This window comes from Lithobates pipiens, unplaced genomic scaffold (assembly GCF_037356315.1).
Source record: "Lithobates pipiens isolate NorthernLeopardFrog02 unplaced genomic scaffold, aLitPip1_a1.2 Scaffold_13, whole genome shotgun sequence".
NCBI lineage: Eukaryota > Metazoa > Chordata > Amphibia > Anura > Ranidae > Lithobates > Lithobates pipiens.
This window is the reverse complement of record NW_027507718.1, coordinates 271,103,053-271,129,881: the sequence shown is the minus strand read 5'-3', so window position 1 is coordinate 271,129,881 and position 26,829 is coordinate 271,103,053. Positions and strand designations below refer to the sequence as shown.

Below are 26,829 nucleotides of genomic sequence, written 5' to 3'. Positions count from 1 at the left end.
CTTATTCTGTGTATATGAACTATGCACAGTTCCACTCTTGTCCTGCATGCCGAGGGTAATTTTCAGTATCTGTTCTTATTCTGTATATATGGGCTGTGCACAGTAACACTTCCCTTGTCCTGTATGATTGGAGTAATTCTCAGTATCTGTTCCTATTCTGTATACATGAACTATAATGAACAGTACACCTTCTCTTGTCCTGTATGCTGAGGGTAAGTCTCAGTGTCTGTTCTTATTCTGTATACATGAACTATGATGCACAGTACCACCTCTCTTGTCTTGTATGCTGGGAGTAATTCTCAGTATCTGTTCTTATTCTGTATAGATGAACTATGATGCACAGTACCACTTCTCTTATCCTGCATGCTGAGGGTAATTCTCAGTATCTGTTCCTATTCTGTATGTATGGGCTGTGAACAGTACCACTTCCCTTGTCTTGTATGATGGGAGTAATTCTCAGTATCTATTCTTATTCTGTATACATGAACTATGATGCACAGTAGCACTTCTCTTGCCATGTATGCTGGGATTATTTATCAGTATCGGTTCCTATTCTTTATGTATGGGCTGTGCACAGTAGCACATATTTATACTGTAGGTGCATACAAAGCTCCTTGGTCCAGAATGAACAATGATTATGTCAGTATTGTGTATGAGAGTCATTTAGGATACAGAGGAATACAGCACAAACACTGCTTTATAACACAGGAGAAACAGCAAATAGGTAAGTTAGAACATCCATTGGAGAGAAACACTCATCAGGCGTCCAGCTTGTGTGATATCAGGAGAAATGAACAAGAACTGAGATGATAGCAGCTCTTAAAAACAGAAAGGAACATGAACTGTACACTGCCAGTATCTTTGCCCACAACAAACATGGCTGCCCGTAGACGCAGAATCACAAGTGACAGCTATTGATGGTCTTGTGACTGCTGCTTCCGGTCAGCTGATTGTAGCTGTGTAGGAAGCTGTATGGTAGTGAACTAATAGAGCTGTTTGGTGTGGAGATCGGATCCAGGGGGATATTGTGGTGGTGAGTGCACTTCTCCTGTTATATTGGAGTCATTTCATTAGAAGACTGGGGGTCTGGGTGGGGGTTGTGTGCTCATGCTAGTCCCCATTACACACACTTCCTCAGTACTCAAAGGAGATGCCTGTCCTATGTAGGTGATTGCAGAACCTAGAGAAGGCTGCATGCTGGGGCTTGTTGTTCCACAGCAGTTTGGTACCCCCAGGCCCCCAGTTCCTGAATGATGCTATATTTGCCCCCTTCTATATCAGAAGAGTACGGATTTGAAGTGTGCACTTTAAATATGGATGTGTAAAAAGTGATGTTGCTGCATTTATAATGAGAGTTGTGCTTAGATCTGCAGAAAGCTGATTGCAGGAAACCTGTACAGTGGTCACCATCGCTGATTTCACTCTGAGAATGCCCATCGTCTGGCTATGTCACCTTCTGAGGCTAGGAAAGGCGGACTGAAGTCAGAGTTTGCACTCTGTATATGTGTTCTAGGCTGGCCATCCAGAAATGACTGATCACATTGGATTAGCATGACAGCCAGGGAAGGAGTGTTATCAGAAGGGGTGATCAGCAATAACATCCTTTGTGTGACCTCAGTTCATCAGACCTTTAAAGTGGTAGTAAAGTCACGTATGTCATTTGTACATACAGGAAAGCTGATAATAAAGCTTATCTGTAGGTAAAATGAATATCTCCTAAACGTTAAGGCAATATTCCACAAAGCAGCAGATGGTGACGTCACCGCCGCATGCGCTATAAAGGAACGGCATACCGTAGTTCTAAATGGAAATGCGCACAAACTGGAGACCCCATAGGCTGCGTTGGGCACAGAGGGCACCCACTTACTTGGCATCAACAAGTGTGGCCGGTACGGAGTTAGAGTAAGAAGAGAGGATGCAAGAGCATGTACGACTTAGGCTCCTTTCACACTTGTGAGACTTTGGACATCAGAGTCACATGGGAAGTGGTACACCATGATTTCCAATGATAACCATCTGTGCGACTTCAAAGTAGTCCCTGTACTACTTTGGTCCGACTTTGATGCGATTTGAGGTCCATAGACCTCCTCAAGTTTACACAGGCATTCCCTGAAATTGGGTCAAAATTGCGCTACTTTCAAGTCGCGGCAATGTGAAAGGGGCCTTCCTGTAAGTGTCTCAGTTTAAAGTGCAGAGAAAGGGACTTTACTTACCTTTCCTACAACGGTCTCCATCCCTCGCTGGCATCTCCTGTGTGCCGGTCTTCGGCCGTCTTTATAGGTTGGTGCGGGAGGACGTCAGGGAAGCTGGCAATAGATGGATTAAATTTGGCCAGTTTATCAGAGAGTGGCTGAATTTCAAACTATCTATGGCCGTTTCTGCTTGACAGATCTAATGATCAACTTTTCTCGAAACGGGAATATTGGAAAAATTTTATAATGCTGCAGCGCTGATCATTGTATTCTGACAGTGGAGAACTCCCCGCTGTCAGAATACAACAGTACAACGGGGAGGATAAATGGGTTAAATTGCAGCTAAATGCCCCATTTTAACTGTTTCTCTGAACAGCTACATTCATGGATTGTTTTTTCGATCAGCTTGCCAGCGGGTTGATGTCTTCCTTCATCCACACAAGTGAGATAGATGGAGGAATCCATTTTTTTTTTTTTTTTTGTTCAATCAAACCCCCCACGGCTGATCGAAAAAACAATCCATGTATGGCCACTAGGCATTTCTTGAATGTAGCTGTTCAGAGAAACCGTTACATTGGTGGGATTGGTTACACTTTAACCTGTTTATGGTTGTGCTGCAAGTGAACTCTATAGCATGCTTCCTGCAGTGAGACCGAGCTGATCGTTCCTGGAAGCTGGGAGACCAGGAAAAAAAAAATTATGCAAAAAAAAAAACCCATCAGGGTTGATCTAGATTAGGGTCAGGGTCAGGGTCATAGGTCAACAACCAAGGTCAGGGCCGATTAAGTTTTATACGGGATTAAATAAAATAAAAAGTCAGCGTGTTCTAGATTGATCCGATTATAATCGCAGTGGGGACACTAATCCTTATTCTCAGGATGTTTTGAGATTTCTTTTTTCTTTTTTTCCTACAGGTAAAGGTGACGTGATCTGCAATAAAAAATGGCTGAAGTAAGTGGCTTGGCCTTATTCAATTTGTAGATTCAAGGGAAATCCAGTGTACATCATCTTGACTTCCTCTACCACTATTATTATTATACACACAATTTATATAGCATCAACAGTTTACGCAGCGCTTTACAATGTAGAGGGGGTAGGTAGCAAAATTACAGTACAGTTCAATACAGAAGGGACAGGAGGGCCCTGCTCGTATGTAATATGTTTATTGAAGCAGTAGAGAGAAATAAGATCAGGAAGGTTCCCTGGCTTGTGTCGCAATACGTTGAGGGCCTGTGCTGCATCACATGGCCACCTCCATTGTCCTTCCAACATCAAGCATGTAGTTGCAGCACACTTGAAGGGTAGGGTTATCGAAAGAGATCGCATTCCTAAAAGTTCTGAAAGATCTAGTCTCACTCCATGACTTGGTTCAGTCAGTTTAACCTCTTGCTGCCCACTTTACGCATATGCGAGGCAGCAGAAAGGATGGGCTTTAACACTCACATGCCAATTATATGTGTCCATAGACAGCCGAGGTTTCTTCTCCCAGCACAGTGACTGAGCTGTCATAGACCGCACTTGGTCTTTAGTCCTGATTGACCGGATAGGCTCTTAATCATGTGACAGCCAATCACAGTGGTCACATGATCGGGGTGTGTATCCTGTCCCTCTGAGCATACGCACCCACTTAAAGGATAAGTTCATCTTTACAAAAAATATATTAAATGCACTTTATTTTTTTTGTAGGTAAAAAAAAATATGCATTTTTTTTTTTTGTTAGGAGCCTGTAAAACATTGCACCCTCTACCAGCAGATTGCAGGTGCTATGCAGGACTGTTAGTGTTGGCTGTCTGATTGTACCTCGTATTGACTGGCAGTTACGCTCTAACAGGAAGAATCAATGAACTACCTAGAGCGCTCAACAGCGCCGTGTTATGAACATGCGAATGAAGGATCTGGACAGCCGCACTTCAATATAATCTTTGAATAAAAGAACAGTCCATACAGCGATGGAGGTGAAGGAATCAGATATCGGATTCTTTTATTCAGTAAAGGTGATTATATTGGAGTGCGGCTGTCCAGATCCTTTCGTTCACATGTTCGTTGCATGCAGAGCCAGCACCCTTCATTAATGTTCAGGGGAAGTGAAGCTTTAAGACTGCTACCTGGAGCAGTATATTACCTGTATTTGTCATCTGGATTAAGCACTGTGGTAGTTCATTGACAATTACAATCCAACAGCCGCAAAGGTTGTTGGTACTTGTAGTTTTTACATTACCAGAACACTGTGAATGGATGACACAGCTGGGTGGGTGGAGCTCCGCATTGGCCATGATTTTTTTTTTTATTATTGTGATCGCAAGCTGGGGGAGAAGATCCCCCACTTGCTGTCAAAACGGGAGATTGGGGGGAAGGGGTTGCAGGGGCTGCTGCATCTGTAATATGTTACACCCAGAATATGGGTGCAACATGTTACATAATGTAAACCTATCCTTTAAAGAGGCACTAGAACTGGGCGTTAAGAAGGTTACGTTTTGGAAGACATGAACCGGTTAGAGCGGGGAAGAATTTAGAGTGAATTATTACAGAACTATATTTTAAACTTTATTTACCTGAAAGAATTGAAGTAAACCTTACCGCCTTCTAAAAATATTACGACTGCCTGTAATGCTGATCCTCTGAGTTTAATATTTTTGGAGGTTGATTTACTAAAGGCAAATCCACTTTGCACTATAAGTGCACTTGGTAGTGAAGTCGCTTTAGGTCCGAAGGGGTAGATCTGAAATGAGGGGAAGCTCTGCTGATTTTATCATCCAATCATATAAAAGCAAAAATGCTATTTTTTTATTTTCCTTGTATGTCCCCCTCGGATCTACAGCGACTGCACTTCCAAGTGCACTTGTAGTGCAAAGTGGATTTGCCTTTCGTAAATAAACCCCTTTGAGTCACTGACCTTCAAGGAATTAGCAAATCCATTAAATTCAGAAAAAAGTCTAAACTTGTAATGGGCAAGCATTTTCAGCAATAGCAGCCTCCATGTTCCTTTCATGACTGATTTTTGACTGCCAGTCATTATTGTGCTTAGTAATCTCAATATTCACTCATTAATTATTATTTTTCATGCTTGCCTATGAATGATTTATATTTCCTGTATGTTTGTTTTTCAGAAGTCCCTCTGAGGGCTCGTTCACACTAACCTTCATTGTAGAATGCAGTGTTTATACCATTTGGGCCTAGCGTCTGTGTGAGGTCAAGCAGAGGAAGATGTGATGTGTATATCGCACAATTTACTTTTATTTACACTCTTTCACTTAAAGTGGTTCTGCACCTAAAAAAAAAATATTAAAAGCCAGCAGCTACTAATATTGCAGCTGCTGACTTTTAATAAAATCACATTTACCTGTCCCAGGGTCCAGCGATGTCGGCGGCAGATGACGAGCGATCGCTCGTCTCGCTGCTGCCACCGCCGCCATCCTCTGTCAGGGTATCGGGAAGTGAAGCATGACGGCTTCACTGCCCGTTTCCCTACTACTCATGCGCGAGCCGCGCTGCGCGTCTCTTCAGATCCCCCGCTGTGTCCTGGGAACTGTGTGTTTCTCAGAACACAACGGGGGGGCGGGGGGTCTGCGGCGGTCTGGCCGGAAGTGGGTGCAGATACCTGGATTATCCAGGTAACTGCACCCCCCTCCCCCCTGAAAGGTGCCGATTGTGGCACCGGAGGGGGGGAGGGATCAGATTAGCGGAACTTCCCCTTTAGGGTGAAGAACCGCTTTAATTTGAAGTGTTGCATTAATGACGCTTCATTCATGTCTCCATAGTGCAGCACAGCGCCCTCCAGTGTACTGCTGAAAAATGCACTTTTCTGCACTACACCGGTGTTATAGTATAAAAGGGGCACATAGAAGACAATTGTTTTCTATGTGTCCTTGTGGTGATCTATGTTTTTCTTGTGCACAAAAAAAGGTTGCTGCATATAGTGTGAACGTAGCCCTAAGTATGACAGTTTCTGCCAGTTAATGTATCCCTAATGGCCCGTACGCACGGTCCGAAAATCAGATGAAAAATACCTGATCGTTGGTACAGAGCTTTCGTGAGCTGGTCATCCAAAATTATCAGATCAGACAAACACAAAAAAAATTCTCGTAGGATACCAGATCGTGCGATTTTCATTTAATCAGTACAGTTGTCATCCCAAAATACAATACAAATACACTACAACACATAACATCACTTCCAATTTTTTTTTTTTTATGCTGTCATACGACTAGCATGCAAAAAAAAAGACGATCTGTTGTCCGATTTTCGTTGCTGGACATAGCAAACTACACGCAGATATTGGGAGACAGTTTGAATACTTTGTTTTCTGTGTGTGTAATTTATAGATGGAGATTCTAATCTACATCAGACAACATAACTCTTATCTTCACATTGAGAATTAGAGGTGGTTGTAATTGATATATACTATGGACAGATGCAGGCTACCAGTTATAAGCTGGTGCTCAATCTCATCGGAGCTTCTGTTTTATACTTACACTTCTAGTTAAAGTTGGCATTTAGTCAAAAAATCATTTTGCTCCTATAGCTGCAGTTACATCACTTACCTGTCTGTCAAGCAGCTATTGTAAGCGGTGATGACAGGTTCTCTTCCTGTTGCTGAATATCCACCTCCTAAGAGAGTTAATAGCTTTTAAGTCTTCTGTGAGCTGCAGCAGACTGCCCTCTCCTCCCATTTCATACATTTAGAAAAAAGATTCTGGCCATTCATCAACTCTCCTTTATTCCCAGATTGTGTTACAGGCAGTGGATGGGCTTTACTGAATGGATGAGAGGGGAGGAGGTGGCTGACACTCACAAAAGACTTAAAGGATAAGTTCACCTCATGTAACCTGTAACGAACGGATCGGCCTCTGCACCTCCCCGATTTCCCCTAGCTAGCTGTCAGTTTTTTTTTTCTAAATGTGTCTTCATCACTTATTCACAGTCTTCTGTGAATGGAAAACGACAAGGTCCGGAAGCCTTTGCAGCTGTCGGCTTGTAGTTTTCAATGAGGCGCTGTGGAGTGCCGTGGTAGTTTATTCTTTATTCCTGTCAGATTGTATCTGCTTACCTGTACAGGCACACAGATACACTGGAAGATCTGTTGGAGACCTGCATGGCACCAGCGATCCGCTGCTTGCTGGTGAAATGTTTTACAGGCTCAAAATAAATCCACTTTTTTTTCTTTTCTTTTTTTTTGCTTGCAAAAAAATGTACATTTTATTTTTTTTAACGATGAACTTATCCTTTAAAAGAAACGTTTAACCACTTGCCTACCATGCGCTAACACCCCCTTCCTGCCCAAGCCATTTTTCAGCGCTGTTGCACTTTGAATGACAATTGCACGGTCATGCTACACTGTACTCAAACACATTTTATATCCTTTTCTTCACACAAATAGAGCTTTCTTTTGGTGGTATTTAATCACTGCTGGGTTTTTTATAAAAAAAAAAAAAAAAAGACCAAACATTTTGGGGAAAAAAAATGATTTTTACTTTTTTTTTTTTTTCTGTCAGTGAATTTTGTAACTAAGTAATTTTTCACCTTCACTGATGTACGCTGATAGGCTGAACTGATGGACACTGATGAGGAGGCACTAATATGCGCAACTGTTAGGTTGCACTGATGGGCACTAATAGGCAGCATTGATAGGCGGCAGTGGTAGGCACGGATAGGCGGTACAGATGGGCATTGATGGATGGCACTGATGGTCACTGATGGGCAGCACTGACTGGCATGGCTAATGGGCACTTTGTGGGCACTGATTGCTGCCACTGGTGGGCCCTATATTGTTACACTTTATTTCTTTATTGTAATCAGGGCACTGAATAGTGCCCTGATTACATTCCTAGTTGGCCCCTTGGGTGGAGATGCCGCTAATCGGCTCTCCTCTCCTCACACTCAGTCAGTGTGAGGTGAGGAGAGCCGATTACCGGCACCTCCATGTTTACATGTGACCGGCTGTGATTGGACACAGCCGATCACAAGGTTAAAGAATTGCGGGTGGGTGAGAACGGCCGTTCTGGTCATTTGACAGTGGGCGGATGGCAAGCAGTTAAATAAGCCTGTCAAAGTAGCTAAAGTGGTAATATAACAAATCCAGGCACATAAAGTTACCTCACATACAGTTGTGCTCATAAGTTTACAACCTGGAAGAATTTATGATTTCTTGGCCATTTTTCAGACAATATGAATGATAACACAAAAACATTTCTATCACTCATGGTTAGTGTTTGGCTGAAGCCATTTATTATCAATCAACTGTGTTTACTCTTTTTAAATCATAATGATAACAGAAACTACCCAAATGACCCTGATCAAAAGTTTGAATGGCTATTAAAGGTAACCATCCTCACCTCAGATCCTTTGACATTTCTTTTGCTTTCCCCATGACTCAGAATCCAGAAACGTCAGTGCAGCACTGGATGAAAGATGCAAGGGTCTGTCAGGAGTTAAGAAACTCATTGACCTTTTATACACACACACTAATTACAAGAAAACAGATCACAGGTGAGGATGGTTACCTTTAATAGCCATTCAACCCCCTTTGTGTCAACTTGTGTGCATCAGGCCAAAATTATGATTATGATTTAAAAAGAGTAAACACAGTTGATATTAAATGGTTTCAGCCAAACACTAACCATGAGTGAAAGAGAGGTTTTTGTGTTATCTTTCATATTCTCTGAAAAATGCTCGTGAGCAGAAGTGAACGCATACGCAAGTCGCGCTGGAATATGTCAACGGTGTTCAAACCACACGTGCAGTATCGCCGTGATCGCTAGAGCGAGAGCAATAATTCTAGCAAAAGACCTCCTCTTTAACTCAAAACTGGTAACCTGTAGAACTTTTTAAACTTCGCCTATGGAGATTTTTAAGTGTCAAAGTTTGTCGCCATTCCACAAGCAGGCTCAATTTTGAACCCTGTCATGTTGGGTATCAATTTACTCGACATAACATTATCTTTCACAATTTAAAAAAAAATTGGGCTAACTTTTGTTTTCTTTATTTTTAGTTAAAAAAAAATTATTTTTTTCCCAAAAAATTGTGTTTGTAAGACTGCTGCACAAATATGATGTGACATAAAGTATTGCAAGGACTGCCATTTTATTCTTTAGGGTGTCTGAAAATTTTTCTAGCAAATAAAAATGATTTTCATTTGTAAACATATAGGGGAAAAAAAAATAGACTTGGTCCTTTTAAGTGGTTAAATGAAAAAAAAAAAGTTGTGCCTATAGTTCTACTTTAAAGTGGTTGTAAATCCTTTTGTGTGACATTTTGTGTGACATTTACCTATAGCTAAGCCTAGAATAACACTAAGCCTAGAAGAACACTGGCACACTACAAGTGAAATATCTCCTAAACAGTGCTCGTTTAGGAGATATTTCACTTGTAGTGCGCCAGTGTCATCATTGGTGCATGTGCTGTGAAGAAACAGACCACCGTGCTGTCTCTTCCCTCAGCGTATGACTGATGGCTTCCACGTGCATGCGGCTCCGGCCAGTCACAGAGTCGGAGTCCACGGCCCCGGAAGGAACAGGGACGAAGATGGACGCGGCCTGCATAAGGGACAGCGCAGGCTTCGTTTGCAGGTGTCATATAATGGGTTAGTATGCAATGCATACTAGTCCATTATGCTTTTAATTTGCAGGCCTTGCGGTGAGCAAATGAGGAAGTAAAACCCATCGAGGTTTACTTCCTCTTTAAGACAAAAAGTGTGTTACTGGCCAGATCACCAGATGAAAATGAAAAAAATAAAAAAAAAACGCAGCCGTCACGTTTAAGGATTTGTAAGCTGCAAAGTATTTCAGGGTTTATTATGTCTCTAACCTGTGTGCTCACATTTGTGTGTGTGTGTGTGTGTGTGTGTGTGTGTGTGTGTGTGTGTGTTTAAATTGTCTACTGTGAGATCTGAGTAAAGTTTGCCTGCAGCAGTCTACAGTTGTGTGTGGTGATAACAATCACAATGATACATGTGATTATTCCATTGTCAGCTGTGGAGAAACTTTGCACTTGATAACATGATTATGGCAGTTTTATAACAATTTTTTGTTTTTTGCTTTCTTAAACAGGATTTAAGGCGGTTCCTCTATAAAAAGCTTCCGAGGTAAGGCAGTTTTTGTTTATACACTGACAACCGTACTTGCTTTGTTTGTGGCATAGTTCAGTCCCCCCTTGCTTCTCCTTCTATGCCCAGCTATAGGCGTGTAATATTAAAAGTAGAACTATATCCTACCATAAAAATAAATAAATATCTGTGTGCCTTAGCGTGTAATTATAAGTGCATCCACACTTAGTTTTAGTCCCCATGAAAAGTCCAACATATAGCTGTTGATCCTGCTGGTGAAGTCCATCTAATGCAGCTTCCTGTGATGTGGCAATGATTCTGCACTGCTCCTGCATTCAGAGCATAGTTGCCACACTTGTGTGGGCCATGTGAGCTTGCACTACAGAAAGGTTCCTGCACACACTTGCAGCTTCTTCCCAGATCTTCCTGTCACAGCTGAATCTCAGATCATTCTGACCGGCAAAGGTTTGACACTTTCTAATAGTGCTGAGGGTTGCCCAACCTTTTCTGCCTCATGTACGTTCCTATTGATTAGTGAGGCTGCCCATCATGGTATAGTGTAATAGGGTATTAGGAATGCTCAGCCATTGGGCTTAATTGCATGGTTTGATTGAGCAAAAAAAGACACGACTCCATCAAATTCAACCTTAAAGTGATACTAAAATCTTGTTGTTTTTTTTTCTTTAAAAATAACAAACCTGTTATGCTTACCTGCTCTATGTAATGGTTTTGCACAGAGCAGCCCAGATCCTCCTCTTCTCTGGTTCCTTGCTGGAGATCCTGGCCCCTCCCTCCTGTTGAGTGCCCCCAGAGCAAGCAGCTTGCTCTGGGAGCACCCTGAGCCGAGTCACAGCTCTGTGTGTCCATTCAGACACGGAGCCGTGGTTCAGCCCCACCCTCTCTCCTCATTGGCTAACAGCAGAAGGCAAGGGCACCGTTGATGTCTGAGCCAATCAGTAGGGAGTCCCAGGATGGCCGAGGCACTCATTCACATCGCTGGATCCAGGTGGGGGGCACAGGTAAGCATTGGGGGGGTGCGCTGCTGCACAAAACTTCTGCCTTTAGAAACACTTTAACCACTTCTCCCCTGGAAGGATTTACCCCTTTCCTGACCAGAGCATTTTTTGCAATTCTGTTCTGCATCGATTTAGCTGACAATTGCGCGTTTGTGCGACATTGTACCCAAACAAAAATTTACATTTATATTTGTTGCGCTATAAAAACAAACAACAAAAAAAGAGCATACGTTTTGAAAAAAAAGCAATATTTTTAACTTTTTGCTATAATATCCTCAAATTTATAAAAAAAAAAAACTAATTTCTTCCACAGTTTAGGCTGATATGTATTCTACATATTTTTCGTAAAAAAAAATCGCAATAAGTGTATAGTGATTGGTTTGTGCAAAAGTTATAGCGTCTACAAAATAGGGGATAGATGTATGGCATTTTTATAAATGTTTTTTTTTTTTTTTTTTTAAACTAGTAAAGGCGGACACTTTTCACACTATTTTGGGACCTTTGTCATACAGTGATCAGATTTACAAATAGCCACTAATTTACTGTATAAATGACACTGGCAGGGAAGGGGTTAAACACTAGGGGTCGATCAAGGGGTTAAGTGTGTTCTAGGGAGTGATTCTAACTTTAGGGGGGGATGGGCTCACTACAACATGACAGAGATCACTGCTCCCGATGATATGTTGCTAGGCAAAACAGGGAAATGCCTTATTTACATTACGTGTGCCCGATAGGCAGAAAATTCAAAGGGACCTACAGGTATGCCCATTTGCCTGCCTGTGCCATTCTGCCGACGTATATGTGTGTGCAGTGGTCGGCAAGTGGTTAAGCTAGCCATAGATGATGCAGTTTTTCTTTCTTGCAGCAAAAGAAAATCACTCGATTACCCCATCAACACTGACTGTCCTGTTGTGTTCTGCTGGTGGGGAACCTTCCCTGTCGGCAGAACACAATCACTAGCCGCCAACAGTAATCGCATGCAAAAAATCTGACAGGCTGGTTGTACTGAAGTCAATATCAGTACAACCAGCCTTACCCATAGATGGATCGAATCTCAGACCCTGCTGACACTGACCAAGATTCGAGCCATTGATGGCCATCTTTAGCGTGGTAGCTTTGCCTGTCAGAATCACACAGCATTTGGCCACGACACAAAGGTTTAGGAGTCTACGGCAGCCATGGGTGCCAATGGGGCTTAACTGCTGGAGGAGTATTTAAGGTAGAACTATAGGCAAAACATTTTTTTTTTTTTTTTTTTTCATTATGAATGGAGTAAGGGAAGGTTATAACCCCTGTACAAATAAAAAAATAACTGTCACTTCCCCAGAAAAATGGACCATGTGACACATTAAAAATAAAAAACGTATGTACATGAATCAAACTATACAAAACTGTCTTTAAATCTACTTAAAATCAGAGGACAGACTGTATGTAAGATACATTTCATAGCGGAGTATGTATTTAGCAATTGTTTTCCGTTTTTGGTTTATTGGGACATTTTAATGAACGCATTATCCCACAAACATTCAATCGAATTATTTTGGTTTTACAGTGTGGAAGGACTTCATGCCATTGTGGTTTCTGACAGAGATGGTGTTCCTGTTCTTAAAGGTAGGAAGGGAAGCGTATGCCACAGGAAAGAACATCTTCAGTGTATGAATACTATAAAAATCAATTTCTCAAATTGTTAGTCAACAATAGCTTCCAACCAGCGTGGATTAAAGCTGCATTTACATTGTGCAGTTGTGGTAGGGTGTCATTTCGATGCCTATTGCATGCAGTAGCTTTCATCCAAAAAATAAATAAAAAAATAAATGACGTGTTGATGGAAACCACACTAGAGATGCAACAAACAGGCTTTTTTACCTCCCCAAACTAAAATTCGGAGGTGTGAGCAGCCGTAAGCTGGGTACTTATTATTCGTTTATTTTCGTTCAACCCAAAAAATCTTTCAGCTCTGGTCGGGAGCTGCTGTACTAACCATGCAAGTTAGTTCAGCGATCTCCCATGCTGAGCTGTTGTGTTATGACAGAGGGTATGCCCCCCCCCCTTCCAGAACTCTCCAATCAGCGCTATCTATTTTCCAGTATGCATGTCCGATATACCCACGGGCTGAACTTTGGTCATTTTTTTATTTTTTTTTTATTTAATTTTTTTTGAACCAGCTGTTGTCTCTCGACATTCGGCCTGTGTGTACCCGGCTTAAAGCTGGCAATACACTGCTTGATTAAAATGTAACCAGTTCAGCAGGGACCAGCCGAATGTTGAGGAGTATGTGGCTGTCCCTGCTGAACTGGAGTCAATTGATTGACTTCTGTCTAAGGGACGTGCTGGAAAAAGTCTGTCCATCAACAGCAGCAGCTGCTGGCCAGTGTATACTGTCAAAATACTACGGGGTTGGTTTAGTAAAACTATAGAGTGCAAAAGCTGGTGCATGGTAGCCAATTGGCTCCTAACTTCAGCTTGTTAATTTAAGCTTTGACAATAGAACCTGGAAGCTGATTGGTTTCAATGCAGAGCTGCACCAGATTTTGCACTCTCCAGTTATAGTAAATAAACAAAATTCAGCTGCAGTAATAATATTGTGATACAAAACACATCAATAAGGTGCAAAAAAATTAAAACTAATGATGCAAGTCCACTTTGAAATCAGGGTGGATTTGATTTAAATCAAGTCTATTTAAATCGTGATTTAAATCACCAGTAAAAAGGCTTGGTTTAAATCAGAATTTTTAAAGAGCAACTGTGATCTCTGTCCCGCAGCTCCTCCTCTAACCCGCTGTTGACTCGCCAATAGTTCCATTCACTTTAATGGGGCGGAGGGTGATGTGGCAGTGACACAACAAGGTGAGGAATGTGGCGTTAGCAAGTGAGTGGATGCCCCCTAACGGGCGCTGCCATGATGGATCTGAAATGACAGGTGCTCTTTAAATGTAAGGACTTATTCTCGCTGGTAGTTAGAATTTTTTATATTTGCAAACAAAATGAAGGTTTCCTATTTAGAATAATAAGCTGTCAGGTTAGTAAAATGGCAATATCAGAACTGATTCAATCATACAGTTTGTAGTGTACATTGGTTTGCAAAACAATGGGATAAAGTAATATTCCTGAACTTTGGTTTATCTCATGGCTACTGTGAAATTGTGTGAATGCATCAAAGCAGTGCACGTTATCTCAGCTTGCAGACCTTGAATTCATTGAATGAGTTTACCAAAGATGTAAATATTGCAGAATACACAGCCTCATGCTACATAACTATAAGCTCCATTTCATGCTGAATAAACAAAATTATTAATGTATCTTAGAAAACGATCTTTAGATAGACCCCAAAAGCATAAATTTGATAAAAATCTATACATTTATACTTCAAATACATTTTTTTTATTTTTATTTTTTATTTTTTAGTCATTGATTTTTGTCCACCCCTGTTTGAAACTATAAAATAAGTACAACAGTCCCAATCGAATGATACATACACCGCTGTGTGATAGAAATTGTCAGAAAGCTTCCATGTTCACCACATAGGCCATCACCAACAACTGAATGAACTCTTAGCAGAATCAATGGACTCTGTTACGGAGTCTGACATACGATGCTAAGACCCATGGGGTTTGATCAGTTTTTTCATTGCATCTCCAATTCCTCAGTGGTATATTGGATATACATGGCAACAGTAGTGATGCAGGACTACTGTTACCATGTATATTTAATATACCCCTGGGGAATCAAAGCTATCATGATGAACGCTGGTGTCATAACTGGTCACCATGACAACTGCAGATCAAACCAGGTGTAAGGCAGGCCAAACATTATCTAATTTTCTTTCCTTCCACCTGTGGTGAATGCAACTAATTTGGGAAATTGCTTGATTCTCCAATCAGCACAGTCTGTGTTGACAGTGAAATCCCTCCCGCAGTACTATTGTGTTCTACCGGTGGGGAGCCTTCCCTGCTGGCAGAAAACTCAACAATTGGCGTTACCGGTTATAGCCAGGAGAAAAACCCTGACAGGCTGGTTGTACACAAGTCAATCGATAGGTCGACTTGCGTACAACCAGGGTGCCCATACATGGATTGAAATTCAGATGGTCCCTGCTGAACTGGATGAATTTTGATCCATGTATGGCCATCTTAAGATGGCAGCTCCCTTGGCTGTAAATAATAGGAGGCTTTAGTTTTTGCTTTAACAAACACTAGCTCATCATTGTATAGCTTAATTTCCATTAGGAAATTACCACTATACACCTATCTGGTCATTTATTTTCTTTATTCAACCAGCCTAAACCATGGCTTATGTAATGTAAGCAAAATTTATTTTGAGCATAACGTGCCTAGTTTTTAGTATATTGTAAACCACTTTGATCAATTCAGCTCTTTGGATGTAGTACACATGTCCAGAGAGTGTTGGGTTAGGCACATGCTAATGGTTGCTGTAGCAGCCACCAGCTTGTGCTAGTTTTTCTCAGCCTGCTCCCGGCTATAAAGTGAAAGTGATCCTGCGGCTATATAGCCAGTGCAGGTGGCACACTGTGAGTTCTAATTCTAGCACTACAACTCACATTTTATTCTAATCTGATGAGCTGTAAAGACTTTTAAAGTTTTGTCTATCATATTTTTGGGCACCGTAGTTTCTCGCTATATTAGAGCGCATACAATTTATAAGACTTGCCATGTTTGGTATCTATTTACTCAGTGTGACCATATCTTTTATATTTTACCAAAAAATGGGTATTGTATTGTGTGTGTTTTTGCACTAAAATTCATTGTATTATATTTTTTCCTGCAAATATGCATTTTAATAAGCGGTTGCGCAAATATCGTTCACCATAAAAATTGCAGCAACTATCTTTTTATTCTACAGGTCCTCTGCTTTCAGAAAATATATAATGTTCCAGGAGTTTTAAGTAAATTTTATAGGCAGAAATGCAGATTAATTTTCACGTGTGCAAAAAAAAAAAAAAAAAAAACATGAAAAAGTTACTCTAGTGCCAAAGTGGTTAAAAGACTGAAAAGAAAATGTTAACAATAAATTCTTTCTGTTCAATTCAAAATAGTTGCAAATGAAAACGCTCCTGAGTATGCCTTGCGGCCTAGTTTTCTGTCTACGTTTGCGCTGGCTACTGACCAGGGAAGTAAACTGGGACTCTCAAAAAACAAGAGTATCATCTGCTACTATAACACATATCAGGTATGTGATGTTGCATCCATAGATTCAAGTATACTAATTAAGAAAGTATTTGCAGTTTGATTTCTAAAATGCAGTTTAAAAGCAGAATGAAGCAACAGCACACCTTTGGTGATAGGAACCAATGAAAGTGAACTTATTCACCTAGTATTTGGCACCGTTTTTTTGGCATAGGGTGACCTTTACACGTGCCGTTTGTTTAACTACTTACCGATGGCGGCATGACGGCTCCCTTGCTTGCATCGCTGTAGCTGTACAGTGGATGCTTTAAGGGGCATGCGCATGCCACCGCGTCATCTTAGAAGCTGATATATGTGTGTGTGTGTGTGTGTGTGTGTGTGCCCGGTGGTGGCAATGTCTGGAAATGTGCGGTTTGCGGAAACAAATTAAGCTCCTCATTGAGCAAGCAGTTTGCCACACCTGTATAGACAGCCTAGTGAAGGATGACCCGGTAGTCTCCTGTCAAAAAATGCTGAATTTTGTTAAAGATGAGCTTATGTCCACGTTCAGCTCATTTTAAACTCGGATTGCTAAAATCCAAGTCCCCTCAGCCTGTCCTAGCACTCCACAGCAGAGTGCGGAGAGTGAAGACTGAGGCTGAAGCCAGATCTACCAATTTTTCTCCGGAAGAATTGGAGTCAGATATAGGGCCCAGTGATAGAAAATCCGCAAAGGGCTTAAGGAAGTTACAATTGGAAGATGCAGAGGACTTATTAAAGGCTAGCTATATGGCACTTGACATTAAAGAGAAGGTACAGTTGTCTAAACATGACCTTTATGTACGAAGGTTTGCATAAGAAAAAGGCTAGAGGTTTTTCCCGTGCATAGTTCCCTTCTTGATACTATCAAGCTGGAGTGGGAAAATCCAGAGAGAAAACCTTTTCTTTTCTGGTAACCTTAAAATAAGGTTTCCATTTGAAGAGGATGCAGCGCAGCCATGGAACAAAAATCCTAAGTTAGAGGCACCTCTTTCAAAAGTTTCAAAAAACTCAGACCTAGCTTTGACAATATGGGCATGCTTGGGGATCCGATGGATAAAAGAGGAGATATCCTTCTACCCAGGGCCTGGGACTTTTAAACCAGCTCTTGCATCCACTTGTGTAGCCAGAAATTTTAAATTTAAAGCCAATCTTTCCCTCTCCTCTTTCGTGCAGTGGGGTTTTCGACCGATTCTTCCACAGAGTCCATAAGAACGACAGCTAGGGCCTCAGCCTTAGTGAATTTGGGCAGAATAAGCCTATGGCTTAAAACCTGGTCAGGCGACGCTGTCTCAAAGTTATGCCTATGTGGTCTATGATCATCTTATTGGCCCAGGTCTGCAACAGGCGCTGGAACGCATGGCCTATAGAAAAAAGGCCTTTCCAGAGAACAAGAAAAAGCCGACGGCTAGAAAAAACAATTTTGTGGCCAAAGTAGGTAGCAAGGTCCAAGAGAAAGGGACAATTGGCCCAAAAAGCATTGGACAGGGTACAAAGGCAGGTGTAAAGGGGGCATCTTGTTTAACCCTCCTCAACTACCCGCCAAGTCACAGTGACTTGTGTCTCCCAATGGGAGGAGATTGGGGGCTTTTCTCCCACAATGGGCAGCAGTCACCTCAAGTCCATTTATACTGGACCTAGTGACCAATGGGTGCAGGCTAAAATTTTCTTGCCAGCCACAAGAGCGCTTAGTGGTCACCGCCCCTCCCCCAAAGATCAGGTAAAAGCGACAGCCCTGGGTTTCCAAATTGGAGACTTGATAGATCAAAAGGTTCTGGTCCCAGTTCCCCAGTCGGATCGAGGCAAGGATGTTAATTCCCACATTCTTGTCATCAGAAAACCGTTGTGGAAATATCGACTTATCCTGAACCATTGGTCTCTAAATCATTTGATCAGGTTCCAGCACTTTTGTATGGAGAATATGTTCTCAATCAAAAACCTGCTTTACCCTAACTGCTTCATGTCCACTTTAGATTTGAGGGATGCCGATCTGCACATCCCTATTCACCCAGCCTTCCAAAGATTCTCGAGACTAGACAAGATGGGAACAGAGATTCGGCACTTTCAATTTCAAGCCCTCCCCTTCGGTCTGTCCTCAGCCCCATGCATCTTTTTCAAAGATGTTGGGGGAGGCGCTGGCCCCGCTAAGGTTAAAGGCGATAACTATTATCCTCTGGACGATCTCCTAGTGGTGGCAGAGTCATAACAAAAATTATTAGTGGATCTCCAGACCCCGTACAGGGCTTCCTTCAATCTCTAGGCTGGTTAATAAACAAAGAGAAGTCTTCCTTAATTCTGGCCCAGAAAGTGACATATCTGGGATACAAATTTTGCTCAGTAGACCAAAAAGTTTTTCTCCTGCAGGAAAAGGTCTCAAGAATGACGCAAACAATATCAGCCTTACAGACCAATCAGTCGGTCTCACTGAGAGAAGTCTCAAGGACAGTGGGTCTGACCTCTTGCTTTCCCACAGTGCCATGGGCAAGATTTCATCAATGCCCATTACAGCTGTTTCCACTAAGGAACTTGGGACGGAGACGCAAGTTCCCTGGAACTTAAGGATCTTGTTACCCTCCAGGGTAAAAAGAAGGTTGTGGTGGTGGAGGACACACCTTCACCTAAGAAGAGGTCTACCATGGTCCATTCCTATATCCCAGAGGATCACAACGAATGCAAGTTCCTGTGGGTGGGGAGCCCATCTCAGCAACACAATGGCGCATGGAGAATGGTCCTTAAGGGAAGCAAGAGCTTCATTGAATCCGAGTGGTTCTGAGAGCCTTGCAGGCATTTCAGACAGAAATAAGGGGTTACAAGCTCCAGATTCTATCTGACAATATCGCTACTGTCGCATACCTCAACAAACAGGGAGGTACAATGAGTCAGATACTTCAATTTATCGCCCAGGAGATTTTATCATGGGCGGAAGGGAATCTAGCCTCAATTACAGCAGTGCACCTGGAGGGGACACAAAACTGTCTGGCAAATTCTCTCAGCCGCTACTGGGTATGTCGAGACAATTGGTCCCTGCATCCAGAAATCTTTGGCAGAGAAAACAGAAAAAGTTCAATATTAATATTCTGGTGACTGTTCCACGGACACTCTCCAAAGTGTGAATTCAATTACAGTCCAAGTGAAAGCATATTCCAAGGGACAAGTGTAGAAATCCAACTATTAGTAAAACCCTTTAAGGATAGGAAGAACACCGCCACCACTGTAGTTATGGGAGAGGCTTACCAGATAATGTTGACTTAGCGGGGCTTTCACCTCCTAAGTCACAGTAGGCTTGTTTGGTTAAATCAACCTAGTAAGGATGGTAGATCCTATCTCTCATCCCCGATATCAGACTGTCAGATCATCGGTGGCCAGTGGTTAATGGTTTCCAGAAATGTAAAACGAAGGGCAAAAACTCCTCCCCTCCTCCTCCTGCCACTTCCAGTAACGTCTTCTCTCTACCTCCTCTCAACTCACCTTGGTCAGCATCATCTGGTAAGCCTCTCCCATAACTACGGTGGTGGTGGTTTTCTTCCTATCCTTAAAGGGTTTCACTAATAGTCGGATTTCTACACTTGTCCCTTGGAATATGCTTTCACTTGGATTGTAATGGAATTCACACTTTGGAGAGTGTCCGTGGAACAGTCACCAGAATATTAATATTGAACTTTTTCTTAATGTTTTCTCTTTTTCTGGTGGACTCATTCATCACTTATGGTTGCTATTTAGCACTTTATATACACTTTTATGTTTCATATGTATTTATATATTGCAACATAGCGCTACACTTTTTTGTTTCCATTCTTGAGAAATATTGACATGGGGCCTGGAGGACTGCCCTTTTATCTGGTGGGGGTTAACGTGTTTCCTATCCTGGTAGGAGGAGCCCTAGGTCTTATGGCTGTCCTGGAAGACTCCCAGAAAAGGAGTTAGGTCTAACTCGACTTTTTTGTTTTTTTTTTGTGATATTTACTATAGCAAAAAATAAAAAATGTTTTTTTTTAATATAAATTGACGCTCTTTTGTTTATAGCGTAAAAAAATAAAAGCCACGGAGGTGATCAAATACCACCAAAAGAAAGCTCTATTTGTGGGAACAAAAAATACAATTTTGTTTGGGTACAACGTTGTGCAATTGTCAGTTAAAACTATGCAGTGCCGTATTGCAAAAAAAAAATGGCCTGGTCATGAAGGGGGTAAATTCTTCTGGGGTATTCTAAGTGGTTAATAATAAAGGTATTTATATAGCACTGTCAATTTACCTGGCACTTTACATACTGTACATTCACATCAGTCCCTGCCCTTACAGTCTAAGGTCCCTATCTATACACATACCAGGACCAATTTGGACATTTAACCTACCAGAATGTCTTTGGAGTGTGGGAGGAAATTAGAGGAAACCCATGCAAACTCCATGGAGATAACATCCTGACCGGAATTTGAACTAATAAGCCCATCACTGCAAGGCAGATTTGCTAACTACTAAGCCGCAGTGCTGCCTTACATGCGTTTCCTTGCTGCTCCACAGTAGGCACTGAAATTGGCTAGGTCAGTGACACAGGGGAGTGGTCATGTCACTTACCTGGTCATATCCCAGTGCTCAGGACTAGTAATTGGTTTCTAGTTTTGGACACGATCACAGAGGGTGCAAGTCACATGCTTTGACGTCCTGAATGCTGGGTATTCTTGCTGGCTGCAGAGGAGCAAGGGATTGTGAGAGAGTACATGTAAGATGACTATAGGGGGGGGGTCAAGGAAGAGGTGCCCCACTGCTTTTCCAATGCAATACTGGATCTGACAAAATGTTTTGATTATTTGGGGGGAAATGCACAGCAATGCTATCTAGTACACATTATCCAATTATGCTAAACAATAGCAACATACCATTCAATTTCTAACCAAAGCTGAAATCCTAGTTAATGGGACATTCAGCGTAAGAGATTATTGTGTAATGGATTTTGAAATCTTTTTTTCTAACCCTTGTTCAGGTAATACCAGTATGCCATGTGCGATCTTTGATGCCTCAATAAATAGAGGCAGTGCCAGTTTTTACCTGCAGGTGTCACTAGAAACTAGATCTAAAAACGCATTTATATGTGCTGCCAAAGCAGGAAAGAGGTAGCTGCTACCTGAAAAAACTAAATGAGAGCTTCAGAAGCAAGGATTCACTTTTCTATTGTATACTGATTCTTTAGGGCTCATGCACACAGGACGTTTTAAGAACGTCTTTTATTTTTGTGTTTAGTCATGTCTATACATTGGTGTTATTGCATGTCAAACTCCCCTAGCAGCAGCTGTAAAAATGTCCTGTGTGCACCAGCCCTTAGTAATAACTCACTGCTCCTGTTAAAAGCCTTACAGATATATGTTTAAAGCTGAACTCCAAGCAGATAAAATAATATCCAGTCTCGTTATATGGTCATTACAATTATTAGGTGTTTGAATACACCAGGGGGATCTATCTATAAAAAGTTTGTTTTGGGAATGTCTTAAAGTGGAACTGTAGTCAGAAAATTAAGTCCTGCTAGATTACTTAAAGTGATTGTAAAGGCTTGTTTTAAAAAACAAATAACAAACGTTATAATTGCCTCCTCTGTGCAGTTGGTTTTGTACAGAGCAGCCCCGATCCTCCTCTCTTCCAGTCTCCTGTTTGCTGCTCCTGGCCCCTCCCTCCTATTGAGTGCCCCCACAGTCAGCAGCTTCCTATGGGGGCACTGAAGCCGAGTCACAGGTCTGTGTGTCCATTCAGACACGGAGCCCTGGCCCGTCCCCTCTCCCCTTTCTTTGGCTGACTGACTTTGACAGCTGTGGGAGACAATAGTGTGTGTGTGTGTGTGTGTGTGTGTGTATATGTATATGTATATGTATGTGTATATATATATATATATATATATATATATATATATATATATATATATATATATATATATATATATATATATATATATATATATATATATATATATATATATATATATATATATATATATAATTATTTTTTTTAATCAAGTTGTATCACAACAAATGCTCTCTGTAATGCTTGACTGAATTACATAATTAATAAATTAATGAATATTAAATACGATTAAATAATCAAAAAAGATTTAAAAAAAAGAAAACGAATGCAGAGTCCCATATTAAGTGTCCACACAATAAGTGAATAATAATGATCTCTGTGATATATCTTCAAACAGCATATATTATATTTGTGCAAGAAGTGCTTGGTACTGGACTTTTTTTGGTGCTGGCTGCTTATATTATACATTTCACTTTGGTTATAGTGCAGCGTTTGCCGGAGGGCTTTTTGATAATCTCTGTAATGCTAGTATTATGAATGGCTCCTGTGATTGTGAGCTCCATCTAGTGGCCAAAATGCAGTCATTTTTTCCCCTAGTATTCAGGTAAAATACCACATTATGGCCACTAGATAAAGCTGTCGATCTTAGGAGATGATCATATTAGAAACAATACAGCAATGCTTTGTGCCTAAGGCAATACTTAACCTTTTCCCACCCAGTCCCGGCAAGCTTTTAATAGGGACTGTACACCCTGTGGGACAGGAAGGATAGGTAATCATGTGAGCACTGTGATTGGCTGTGACAGTGGCCACATGAAAGGGAGTCGGTTCCCCCCCCCCCCCCCCCCCCCCCGGCTAGCAGTCATTGGAATCGAGAACGTGTGTGTGTGTGTGTATATGTAAATATCTAAAAAATATATATATATATATATATATATATATATATATATATATATATATATATATATAAGACCCCAAGTCTTGGGTACCTGAATAGTTTTGTGTGTTACATTGCACTCCAGGACATGAATACTTTTGGTAAATACCCATGGGGACAAAGAAGAAACATGTATTTTAAAATGCAGCTAAAATTAAATAGATACATAAAATCTGTGTTTTATATTGGCCTTTTGTAGCATGGAAGGTCTTGGAGAGGGAGGGTCGGCAGAGTGCTATGAGTCCAACATTGTGAATATGCTTATAAGAGATGACTTCATAAAGGTACTGTTGCTCCTTCTACTCCACAAGCAAGATGGGTCCTTGATTAAGCTGAACTCCAGACACAAATACTTTTCTTTTAAATATAGCCCTAAAAAGCCACAAATAGTCACTCTGGTAGCACAAAATGCCTTTGCAAACACATCTATTACCATGTAAAAGTATCAGTGACATCACTATGCTGTGCATAGCCTTTTTATTTTGCTGTTTATCTTCGTTTTCTAGTGTTCACATTCCAGCCAGCCCCCCTTCTCCATTCTGGATTTGGCCAAAATGATACTGTACTTCTGAAGCCTCCTGGGATGTAAATGTCACATACTGTATCCCAGGAGGTATAGGCACCCATTCATGGAAGGAGCAGAGGGGTGGTAGACGGCTGCCTAAACCTGGAAGGAACAGCTTCCTCCTGATATTGTCACAAAGAAATATGGCGGTGTGGCAGTGGAGAAGCGGTTTGCAGCAGAACAACGCTGGATCTGCTGAGTGAATGAGTATCTGAGGTGGGGATAACCCAGAATCAGGTAAGCAAAGGGTAAAAAAAATAAAAATAAAAAATAAAAGAATTTAATAAATGGAGGTTTAGAGTGAAGTTCCTCTTCAAGATCATCTTGGTTGTCCTGTTGCATATTCTGTATATGTGTTTCAATTAAGTAGTTTTGCTTTTTACTGGAGTTTAGCTTTTTTTTTTAATTATTTTATTTTTTTTCACGTTAAATATTGCTCCATGTTAACCACTTGTTTACTGGGCACTTACACTTCCTTTCTGCCCAGGCTGATTTTCAGCTCTGTCACATTTTGAATGACAATTGCGCGGTCATGCAACACTGTACCAAAACAAACAAATTTTTTATAATTTTTTTCACACAAATAGAGCTTTCTTTTAGTGGTATTTATTCACCACTGGATTTTTTATTTTTTGCTAAAGAAACCAAAAAAAATAGAAAAAATTGTCATAGTTTGTAAACAGGTAATTTTTTTCCTTCACTGATGTGTGCTGATGAGGTGACACTGGTTGGCACTAATTGGCAGCACTGGCGGGCACAGATTGCGACCGATGTTCCTGTAACAGAAGCCGGTTACCGTCTTTCTTCTATTCTGATCGCAAGGGGAAAAAAGGCAATAATTTACTTCTGTTTAGTTCCATGATCAGCTGTCATTGGCTGGCAGCTGATCATGTGTTAAAGGGCCACTGTGATTGGCACTTTACCCTGTTCTGTGATCGGCTGAGTCTGGGGGACTCACAGATCAGGGGGCACGCAAGCAGTGCAATCACGAGAGGACGTCTATTGATGCCCTCCCGCCACTGGAAGCCCACTCTGTAGTCATCTTTTTCGGATATAGCACGGAAAGTGGTTAAAGAAGATATGCACACCAATAAAAAAAAAAAATGAGACATGCTCTGTTGACCTCCCTGAAAATGCTAGTGACTTGGCCATATGTGAAGTCAAAAATATTGTGTCTGCATAATTGATCTAGGTCTTTGACTCAAAGTACTATGACCACTAGGTTAGCAAGCTTTTTCAGGAACAGTCGCCAGCAGCAACCTATGTATTTTTTATATTATATAATCTAATTATTATTATATAATCTAATAATTATAGAATCATGACTTTGCAGTGTCTTAAATCATTTGTCTGTGTTACAGATAGTGCAGTTCAACAGACTGCCACTGGTTGTCAGCTTCATAGCCAGCAGCAATGCCAACACAGGTATGTCTTTTTAAAAAGATTTTTATATACATCTCATTTTTAAACTTTCTCAGATCTTTGGTGGTGCTATCAAGTATGCAAATTACCTTTTGTACCACCCCCCCCCCCCCTCCCTTTTGGAATGTAAGCTCCATGAGCAGGGCCCTCCTGTACCTTTTGTATTGAACTGTAATTGTGTTGCCCCCCCCCTATACATTGCAAAGCGCTGCGTAAACTGTTGGCGCTATATAAATCGTGTATAATAATGTATCAGAAAGTGAGTATCTGTCCTAAAATTGTATCCGCAGAGTATAACAGGTCAGTACTACTGTTTTTTTTGTGCAGCCTTCTTTCAGACACACAAGCATTAGCAGGGGCCGTATAAGTATTCCAATTCACCCACTAATGCGGTCAGCTAAAGCCCTGCTGCATAAGCAAGCTTAAACCAAACCCAATACTGTATGTACTTTACATTATGACAGCTCGCACCAGTCACATCTCTTGTAACAAACACTGTTGGTTAACGAAGTGGTGATGTAGTGAGCAATATGGGTACCAAAGCTCAGGCAGGTTGCACTATAACCGTGCAGGAAAAGAGCAATGCTTATCCGGATCCCCAAGGGACACGCAGTCTCGGAGCACAAGCTCAAAGTGTTTTCCATACACCCAGGCTGAAGCAATAACCGAAATGGAAAGCTAGCAACTCGAAGCATCCACGTGCAAAAATCTTTATTTGCTAAAGGGTGAGTACAAAGTAAAAAGGCTTGGGTGTTTCAGCCCACGTCCTTCTATGACTAAGGCCGTGGGCCAAAACACGCAAGATTATTTTACCTTGTATTCACTCTGTAACAAAGATTCTTGCATGTGGATGCGTCGAGTTGTCTATATCTGAGGTTGCACCGTATGTGCCTGCTTATGTTAATTCTAATTGTTTTATTTTCTCTTCTAAGGTTTGATACTCAGCTTAGAGAAAGAGCTTGGTCCTTTGTTTGAAGAACTGCGGCAAGTTGTGGAAAACTCCTGAACAATCCAGTTATGATTTTATGGACTTTTCACATGATGGAGAGTTGCTGTTTCCAAAGCTGATCGCTATTAAACAGCCTAAAGAACCTGTACTACTCCACAGCCTAGGAGGGAGCTCTGCTTTGCTGTGGAAATGGTGCACTTCTTATAGCTTGTAGAAAAGGTCTGTATTCTGTAACGTCTATCCAGATGCACACCAATAAGAGTATCACTGTGGAGGAAATGATCCCATTTTGGGGAATATTTTGTATGAAATCATATTATTCCTTGTCTAGCAAGAACCTTACAAATAAATTGTAAATCAACACAGCTTGTTTTAATATTAACCCTGAGTCCTTTTTACTTCTTTTCCTCCCTTCTCGCTACAATTGCATAAGGCTGTCACGTCTCAACACAACTTATTAAATTCATTTTATATTTCCTTCATTGCTCAGATTTGGCACAATTTTTACTCAAAGTAAAACTTGCATATATAGAATGTTAAATTTATATTAAGTTTTTTTTTTTTTTAAATCTGTGACACACTTTCATTGTTCCTATATATGGCAAAAGTGACAGGTTCTTTTACAAAAAACCAACCCTTCACCTGCTGATATTCACTTTCAAAGTGTCTCCACCACTTTGAATGGATCAGGAAATATCCGATCCTGCCCATTAAAAGAAGAATGGTTTTCTTTTCCTCCATCAAACTTCCCTAGGTGG

At 41.1% G+C, this 26,829-nt stretch overlaps 1 protein-coding gene across 1 annotated transcript; it reads left to right on the top strand.

Annotated features, from left to right (window-relative positions):
• The first annotated feature begins 920 nt into the window (after positions 1 to 920).
• Positions 921 to 26,453, top strand: LAMTOR3 (late endosomal/lysosomal adaptor, MAPK and MTOR activator 3). Its single transcript, XM_077476620.1, has 7 exons — positions 921 to 1,033; positions 3,107 to 3,143; positions 10,238 to 10,272; positions 12,802 to 12,860; positions 16,303 to 16,436; positions 25,062 to 25,125; positions 26,055 to 26,453. Exons 2-7 carry the CDS (start codon positions 3,135 to 3,137, stop codon positions 26,126 to 26,128), a joined length of 375 nt encoding a protein of 124 aa, XP_077332746.1. The 5' UTR covers positions 921 to 1,033; positions 3,107 to 3,134; the 3' UTR covers positions 26,129 to 26,453.
• Positions 26,454 to 26,829: the final 376 nt, after the last annotated feature.